This window comes from Littorina saxatilis, linkage group LG17, assembly GCF_037325665.1.
Source record: "Littorina saxatilis isolate snail1 linkage group LG17, US_GU_Lsax_2.0, whole genome shotgun sequence".
Taxonomy (NCBI): Eukaryota; Metazoa; Mollusca; class Gastropoda; order Littorinimorpha; family Littorinidae; genus Littorina; species Littorina saxatilis.
Genome location: NC_090261.1, coordinates 48,178,493 through 48,187,738, shown reverse-complemented (window position 1 = coordinate 48,187,738; position 9,246 = coordinate 48,178,493). Strand labels below are relative to the sequence as shown.

General features: G+C 40.9%; 1 protein-coding gene across 1 annotated transcript in view; it reads left to right on the top strand.

Moving 5' to 3' along the window:
- The first annotated feature begins 6 nt into the window (after positions 1 to 6).
- Positions 7 to 9,246, top strand: part of LOC138953593 (anti-sigma-I factor RsgI6-like) — an 11,269-nt gene continuing 2,029 nt past the window's right edge. The window contains exons 1-8 of the mRNA XM_070325447.1: positions 7 to 62; positions 1,456 to 1,612; positions 2,613 to 2,658; positions 3,457 to 3,615; positions 4,072 to 4,127; positions 4,460 to 4,597; positions 6,428 to 6,599; positions 8,458 to 8,568. Coding sequence (XP_070181548.1) covers positions 1,593 to 1,612; positions 2,613 to 2,658; positions 3,457 to 3,615; positions 4,072 to 4,127; positions 4,460 to 4,597; positions 6,428 to 6,599; positions 8,458 to 8,568 — 702 coding nt within the window. The 5' untranslated portion in view covers positions 7 to 62; positions 1,456 to 1,592. The remainder of the gene's footprint in view (positions 63 to 1,455; positions 1,613 to 2,612; positions 2,659 to 3,456; positions 3,616 to 4,071; positions 4,128 to 4,459; positions 4,598 to 6,427; positions 6,600 to 8,457; positions 8,569 to 9,246) is intronic.

Below are 9,246 nucleotides of genomic sequence, written 5' to 3'. Positions count from 1 at the left end.
TCAACTGTCTCCATTGGACGGGTGGGTTCGTCTTCATGGAGAGTTTACAGTACCTACAGCAAGTGAGTAGTGGGTGTTCTACTTTATGTAAACATTAATCGTTAGGCCCTGCCCATCCATCCAGGTATCTCTCCCCCCCCCTCCCCCCACTACCCCCAAACTTACTTGGCCTCCCCTATGCTTTTAATTAAGCGTTGTTGAATATGAATGTAGATGTAAATGCTTGTATAACCGTGTTTTAATTTTAAATGTGTCAAGCACAAAGAGCATAATTGTAAAGTTATGATGTTGCGCTATATAAATGCTCATTGATTATTATTATTATTATCATTATTACTATTATTCAAGACGTGACTTCCTTCCTTCAAACCCTACTTTCCCAGATCTTCTGTTTATAAAGTCTGTAAGTTTACCTCAATTTCAAGCCATCGTCCTATTAAAGACACGTTTTTCGCTTCTTTTTATTATATTTAGTCAAGTTTTGACTAAATATTTTAACATCGAGGGGGAATCGAAACGAGGGTCGTGGTGTATGTGCGTGTGTGCGTGCGTGTGTGCGTGCGTGTGTGCGTGTGTGTGTGTGTGTGTGTAGAGCGATTCAGACTAAACTACTGGACCGATCTTTATGAAATTTGACATGAGAGTTCCTGGGTATGAAATCCCCGAACGTTTTTTTCATTTTTTGGATAAATGTCTTTGATGACGTCATATCCGGCTTTTCGTGAAAGTTGAGGCGGCACTGTCACGCCCTCATTTTTCAACCAAATTGGTTGAAATTTTGGTCAAGTAATCTTCGACGAAGCCCGGACTTCGGTATTGCATTTCAGCTTGGTGGCTTAAAAATTAATTAATGACTTTGGTCATTAAAAATCTGAAAATTGTAAAAAAAATTTTTTTTATAAAACGATCCAAATTTACGTTTATCTTATTCTCCATCATTTGCTGATTCCAAAAACATATAAATATGTTATGTTCGGATTAAAAACAAGCTCTGAAAATTAAATATATAAAAATTATTATCAAAATTTTTTTTCGAAATCAATTTAAAAACACTTTCATCTTATTCCTTGTCGGTTCCTGATTCCAAAAATATATAGATATGATATGTTTGGATTAAAAACACGCTCAGAAAGTTAAAACGAAGAGAGGTACAGAAAAGCGTGCTATCCTTCTCAGCGCAACGAATACCCCGCTCTTCTTGTCAATTCCACGGGCACTGCCTTTGCCACGGGCGGTGGAGTGACGATGCTACGAGTATACGGTCTTGCTGCGTTGCGTTGCGTTCAGTTTCATTCTGTGAGTTCGACAGCTACTTGACTAAATATTGTATTTTCGCCTTACGCGACTTGTTTAAAGTGTGAGGGGGAATGTGGCGGTTTCTTGTTCGCCTGACGTTTCTTTTAACTGCAGCGAGAGGGGAGGCTTTTGTTCGTCTGACGTTTCTTTTCATTGCAGCACAAGGTGAGACGAGAGTGTACATTGCAGGCCCACCTCCAACTGTGACGTTCCTTGTTGGTCAGCCAACCGTGACGCGAAGCCCACGTGACCCATCATGGCGAAACGAAACGGACGCCGTCATTCGCAACATACGAATGAATAACATTCATATAAAGTTAGTGCGAGCCGAACACAATTCTTTAAAGCGAGAAATACTTGGATCCGGCGAGACTTCAATGTTTGCATCATATAACCCTAACAGGCAATAAGGTATTTTTTTTAAACAAAAGATGCGACGTGTACGTACATCTCATATATGTTTGTTGTATGTTTTTCAGGGTTTGCTAGTGTGTGATAGGGTTCGTGTCCGTCTGTAGATGTTAGTTTCTTTGTTAGTCCTGTGAAGTTGACAACTCTTCGACAAGCGCTTAGAACTGTACCCACGGAATACGCGCTGTATAAGCTTCCTATTGATTGATTGATATTGATATTGATATAAATTATAAGCCATCATGTTTAGGCCAAAAAAAATAATAGGTGTGGTTACGGTAACATAGCCAAAAAAAATAGGGTAGGTAGGTAGGCAATCACTTTTTTTTTTAAACTTTTTTTTCTAATGTGTACAAATTAAACCTACTTGACAGGGAAATAAGTGTGCGACTCGGGCGCTTTCGCTTTCATTGCGTTTTTTGCACTTGTTTTTTTTTTTTTTTGTTGTTTTTTTTGACAAATGTAATAAAAAGTTATAGGATCGGCCCCTAAAAATAGGGTAGGTCGGGTTACCGTAACCACAACTATTTTTTTTTTAGGCCTTACCAACACAATTTTGTGGAGGCTTTTACACACGATAAAAGCATTCTTTAACTTAAAGACATGCCACAAATTAACAGATTTGCTGCTTGTTGTGCACACTGGACTTTTTGTTGTTGTTTAATTGACACCTTCGTTCAGTAGGCAATGCGATGATTTGTCTTCTTGAATAGCTTACTGCCGCAAAGTTCCAAGAGACTGTTCAGATTTTGATTTTTTTTCTAAGAGTACGCAACATTTTGTATACTTTCTGCTGAATAACTTTGAGCTGTCGTTTTTCTAGTGCTGTTGTTTTCATAAAAAGGAGCCTGAAGTCCTTGAGACACCATCTTGCTGGTAATGCTTTTTTTTATCATCTTTTCCAGCGTTACCAAAGCACCTGGCATGAAAGACAGTGATATCACGATACTGGTGAGCGATCTTAATATGCTTTTACTGGGGAGTTTGCTGGGTTCATGTAACGAGAAAAGCGAGAAATCGCTCGGATAATACACACATTTCTTTCAGTGCGGCTGTTTGAATTGAAGGATATATTCACGAACACAATTAATTATTGTAAAGTATTAAATATCTTGGTTATGTGTAATTCATTACCTGCCTTCTATTGAGCAAATGATGAGAAAACTAATGGTTATTGGACCTTTTTTATATTTACATAACGTAATTTTACATCCCCCCCCCCCCCCCCCGCCTCACCACCTCTGTGTTTATCTCTGTCTCTGTCTATCTCTGTCTCCCTGTCTCTTATTCTTACTCTCTCGCCTCCTCCCCCCCCCTCCTCTCTCTCTCTCTCTCTCTCTCTCTCTCTCTCTCTCTCTCTCGCCATATGTACTCGATGACTTTACACGCTAATTGCTTTACCAACAGCTGGAGACATGCTAAATTAAGTTCCCTGCAAAATATTGTGGTCTAGGACCCCTTCAATGTTGAGATATGTTAATTTTCATTTTGATCTGGATCGTCCTATTTATAGATTTGCCAACAGAGGTAGCGTTGACGCAAGGGAAATAACTCCGCGTCTTTGTTTACATCCAAAGTTTTTGAGACTCTAAAACAAGCTGTAATGCATGTATATGGTCCGCGCATGGCGACATATCGTCATTACATGGTCTTATGGTGCGTTTGACATCGATTATGGGCAAACTACACTTTGTAAACACGGGAGCGCGTACATATGCCTTTAACCATTTTTCATTCGTATCTCTGCAGATTAAACAAACGAATAAATCATTCCCGTTCGGCACTGCGGTCTACGCTAAGTTGTACAACAATGCCAGTCAAGCGAAATACAGGGATTTCATCGGGAAGCATTTCAACTGGGCTGTACCGGAAAGATACCTGAAATGGTTCTTCATCGAGCCCGTTCGGGTGAGTACGTACGTGAGTCGTACCAAGATGAATTTATGTTGATTTTTGTCTTAGAATGTCGTCCTCCTCATAAAAAATAGCTCGCGTACGTGCGTGGGTGCGTGCGTGCGTGCGTGCGTGAGTGTGTGAATGTGTGTATGTGTGTGTGTGTGTGTGTGTGTGTGCGTGTGTGTGTGTGTGTGTGTGTGTGTTTGCGCGCTCGCGCGTGTGTGTGTGTGTGTGTGTGTGTGTGTGTGTGTGAGTGTGTGTGTGTGTGTGTGTGTGTGTGTGTGTGTGCTTTGCTGAATGATTGCGTGCATTTGCACGCGTACCCACGTGCAAGTACGTATATGTTATTTTTCTCTCTCCTGTCTGTTTGCTTGTCTCCTGTGTCTATAAATCCATGGCTGAGAGTGTGACTGCGCAAACACAATCAATCGATATACTTATGAACATATTTATAACTGTGGTTCACAGGGCCAGAAGGACTACAGCGATGCGCTGAATATGATTCACGGGCTGAGAAGTCAAGGGTAATGTACATGTACATTTGTGTCATGAGTGTTTTGTTTTCGTTTTATATCGCAATTATTTTGTTGATTTTGATAAGAAACCTCAAAACAATCTTTATAGAACATCTACACGCTCACATTCTCATAGACACACACACATCACACACATACACCCACACACACATTCACACACACACACACACACACACACACACACACACACACACACACACACACACACATACACACACACAAACACACACACAAACACACACACACACACACAAACACACACACACACACACACACACACACACACCCGGCATTAATTCAAGTTGTCATCACCACCACAGGCTAAAGGTGAGGGGACACAACCTGATCTGGCCGGCGAAGGTTTTCATACAGAAGTGGGTGCAGGCCTTGTCTGGAGACGATCTGCGTGAAGCAGTCAAAGATCACATTGAGGAGACCATGAACAAAACGCGTGGGCTGTAAGTAGAATATGTTTCTTTAATGATAGCAATGAGGTCGCGTTTGTGTCATTATCAATTCAAAATAGATTAAGTTATTTTATGACTCATAGTACGTGAGTTTTGTGAGCATTATATTGGTATCCTTGTTATATGCTGTGTTTGTGTGAGGGTGTGTGCGTGTTTGTCTGTCGTAACTGTGTTTCTTTTGCATCTTTAACTCTGTCTCTATCCTCTATCTTCTTCTCTTTATGTATGTGTTCCTGTTCTTCTATCACCCCCCCTCTCTCTCTCTCTCTCTCTCTCTCTCTCTCTCTCTCTCTCTCTCTCTCTCTCTCTCTCTCTCTCTCTCTCTCTCTCTCTCTCTCTCTCTCCTTTCTCGATCCTCCAACATTTACAAGTTAAGTATGTGTGCGCTCTCTCTCTCTCTCTCTCTCTCTCTCTCTCTCTCTCTCTCTCTCTCTCTCTCTCTCTCTCTCTCTCTCTCTCTCTCTCTCTCTCTCTCTCTCTCAGCGATGTTCACTTAAAAAAAGTAAATTCTCTTCACCGTCGCGCAGCTAAACTTATCATGCCGGGTCCGCAAACATCAACAGATCAAAAGCTTAGCAGCCTTAATTTTTTATCACTTAAAGATCAGTTATTATTTAAATAAGGCGCTTTTAATGTTTAAGGTTCAAATAAACGAGACCCCACAGTACATGCGATCATTATTTCAGAAAGCAACAGACAGATATGGCTCAAACAAATTAATTTCCCCGCTACCCCGTATTGATTTATATAAAACCAGTTTAGCGTTTTCGGGCTCAACAATTTGGAATTCGCTACCATGTGAGATAAAGGGGTCAAGCACGATTAAACACTTCAAAGCGCAGCTTCGCAAATATCTGTTGTCACGAACAGTTACATTCTGAAGCTGTTTCTAGCAAGAATGCATTGCTATCACTAACCTCTATATATTTTGTTGATGATGATAATGATGTCGACGATGATGATGATGATGATGATGATGATGATGATGATGAGGTTGTTGTTGTGTGTGTGTGTGCGCGCGCGCGCGCGCGTGTGTGTGTGTGTGTGTGTGTGTGTGTGTGTGTGTGTGTGTGTGTGTGTGTGTGTGTGTGTGTGTGTGTGAGTGTGTGTGTTGTATTTTGTGCGAACGTGATTGCAGTCATGCGGCGCGCGTGTGTGTGCGAGTTAGTTAGTTAGTTAGTTAGCTGTTGCTTTTCGGGTCCAGCGGACCATAATAGGCCAAATGAGGACCCCACAAGTTAATCATTACACATTTGTAGATTAAAACAATTCTAATACATAAAATCGTGTGTGCGAGTCAACTTTTCTTTTCCTTTGTATTATATTGACATACATGTACATTTCAATGTTCTACCATGCATTATGTATTCGTATAGGTAATGTTGTAATTAGTAATACTGTATGATTGCGATTGACAAATGTCCTTTTATTGTCTTTATTTTTATGTCTTAGTTCAGCAGGGACAGATTCTAAGACTAGGCGTGAGCCTAAAATCTCCATCCTTGAGTAATAAAGTTCGTTCGTTCGTTCGTTCTCTCTCTCTCTCTCTCTCTCTCTCTCTCTCTCTCTCTCTCTCTCTCTCTCTTTCTCTTTCTCTCTTTCTCTCTCTCTCTCTCTTTCTCTCTCTCTCTCTCTCTCTCTCTCTCTCTCTCTCTCTCTCTCTCTCCCTCTCTCCCTCTCTCTCTCCCTCCCTCCCCATCCACTACGAATCCGTATTTGTAACACACTTTCGTCAGTACACATCCACTACTCATTTTGCCTTCCTCTACTGCATAAACTTCACTTCCCTTACCGTTTATAGTTGAAAATAATGTGTTTCAGCGTAGAACATTGGGATGTGATCAACGAAAATCTGGACGAACATTGGTACAAGAACCGTCTCATGGATCCTGACTTCGACCTAGAGACCTACCGTTTGGCGCACAGCATTGACCCCAATGTCAAACTCTTCATCAACGATTACGCCGTCGTAGCAACGGGTTCAGATACTGAAGTAAGTGAACGTATGAACACCAGGTATCTATGCATGGTGGCATACATGTGCCAGAGGTGATAAATACAGTGATGTGTTTTATCTTTGTGATTATGTGAACAGAATTAACTGGTAACCAAGGCGGCACACTAATACAATGAGTGATAATTACAGTGTCGTGGCTTGTGTGTTTTGTCAACAGAAGTGACTGGTAACTATGGTGTCATGTTGGTGCCAGAAGTGATCATTAAAGTGCTGTGTCTTATCTGTGTAATGTTGTGAGCACGACACAACTCGTACATAACCATTGACTCCGATGTCAAACTCTAAATCTACGATAATAACGTTGTAGGATCGCATTCCCCTACGGAAGTTAGTGAGCAGAAACGACTGGTGATTATCAGTCTATGGGGCGCGCTTACCGATTCCAGAGGTGATTCTTACAGGTTTTGTCTTATCTGTATGTGTTTATATGGACAAAAACAGCTTATAGCTTAACTGTGGTGGCATATTGGTACCAGAAGGGATAATTACAGTGATGTGTCTTATATTTGTAATTATTACTGATAATGGCAAATAGGGCACTAGTGATTTATTCATACAACATAAAACAATAACAAACACTGTACTGTTGATTTATATGTATCCAATAAAATGAAAATTGTGTTCGACACATTCACACATTTTGGACCATTTTGACGCAATCAAATCTCAAAGCAAGGTAACTTGTGAGAAATTACAGCGGTGATGCATAATACAACAAACACAACACTGACATATGCAGGATTAGTATATACATTGTGTTTTAAACATGGTGGGGGGGGGGGGGGGGGGGGGCATTCTGATAATCATCGGACCACGCTATCGGTCATGGTCTCTCTGACAGGATGTATAATTACTGCGCGGAATCTATCAAAACAAGAATACAGAGTTATCTCCCAACTGAGACGAAAGTGATTGCAGATTGGCTGACTTCGAGAGTGATCTCCGTTCTGTTCTTCACAGTTATGATAAAGACATCGTTCTAAGGTTAAAACAAGTCGAAATGTTGAGACTGCCGTGGGAAGGAGACCGTGATATTGTTGCATCACTCCCAACTGGTTACGGAAAAGAGTATCGTCTGCTTCGTAGCCAAAGTTGATTATCACGTGACACTTTTGCCATATTTTGAGTTGTTTGCACAGCAAATACACCCGCGAAAGATAGCTCGCTTGAATCTGTCTTACATATCAATTCCTTTGTAATTTAAAAATTACACAACACCATGAAAAATCACTATCGACGATCGCGAATCTGCTTATATCAATAACACATTACGAAAAGCTCTATCGATTTCTTACCCACAGAAAGAAAGCCAAGGCATCTCTCTAATCCTGTCAGGGATAAATGAGACCCGAAGGGAAGTAACTCATTTTGACCTGAGTTCAGGATGGGGAAGGGGCGCAACTCGTGTGCGACCCTGACACACCTTTGGTCAATGTTATTGAAAATATGATAGGTGTGCTTGTTACCATATATATACGTGGGCCTATGTTTTATGTTGTATGTTTTATGTGTGTTGTCCTATGACAATGTTCGTTATTATCGTTTACAGGCAGGCAGGGTGTGCCGAAGAACATTTTCCGCTTTCATGTACTATTTTAATTGACAATAAAGTGCTGTTATTATTATGATTGTTATTGTTTGTTAAAAGACCTATTGAATTAACATCTAAACTCTCATGGTCAAGATGTAAATGATTCCTTCACACGAAAGTACTTTCAGTTGATGCCAAATACAGTACTATTAGAGAGAGAAACTGGCACTTCCCCCCAAGCTCCCACTCATCCCGTGTAAAGAGCCTATGTGCTTATGGAACATGATACTATTTTTGTCAAAGAAATACCTGGCTGAAGCACTGAGGTTCAAGGAAGCAAACGTGGGGCTGTACGGTATGGGGGTTCAGTGCCACTGGCCTAACAACCTGGAACCCGACCCCTACCTCATCAAGGTTAGTGTGCAGGCATTCAGGAGCAGGTGTCAGTCAGTGTGTGACAAGCAAGTAAACGACACATAATTAGACTGTTCATGGTGGCAATGGCAGTCAAACGTGAGCGAGTTTAGGCGAAGTCAATCGGCTATGCCCCCCCCCCCCTAAATGATTCTGTAAAAAAGATACATCTTTAACTTTTTAGGGCCAGTGAATCAGAAACAGAAATCAGAGTTGAACATATGGTTTAAGATGAACATCTGATCTTATGTTGCTGATTTCTGTTGTATTTTTTTTTCTACTTTCTTTCTTTCTTTCTTTATTTGGTGTTTAAAGGCACAGTAAGCCTCCCGTAAACCATCACAGAGCTCCCCGAGCGTCTAAATACAGTACAAGCATACTTCCATTTGAACGCTCACCGAACGGGAACATCCTGGCTGCTTTCTGTCGAGCGTGAGACATTTTCAAAGAATTTATTTTCGTAGACTTGTTCCGTTAACAACAACGGCGCCTCGTTTTTGCGCTAGACCTAACTTTTAAAATCTAAATAATAAATTGACAGCTTGTTACACAAACATTCTTTAATCATAAAAGAATTCGTTTTTCATCAAGACAAGATCAGAACAATTCGAAGTTGTGAAAGTTTAAAAAAAGAAAAGCCCGGAAGCAGGGTCACGCAAGGGTCGTAGCAGACGACGG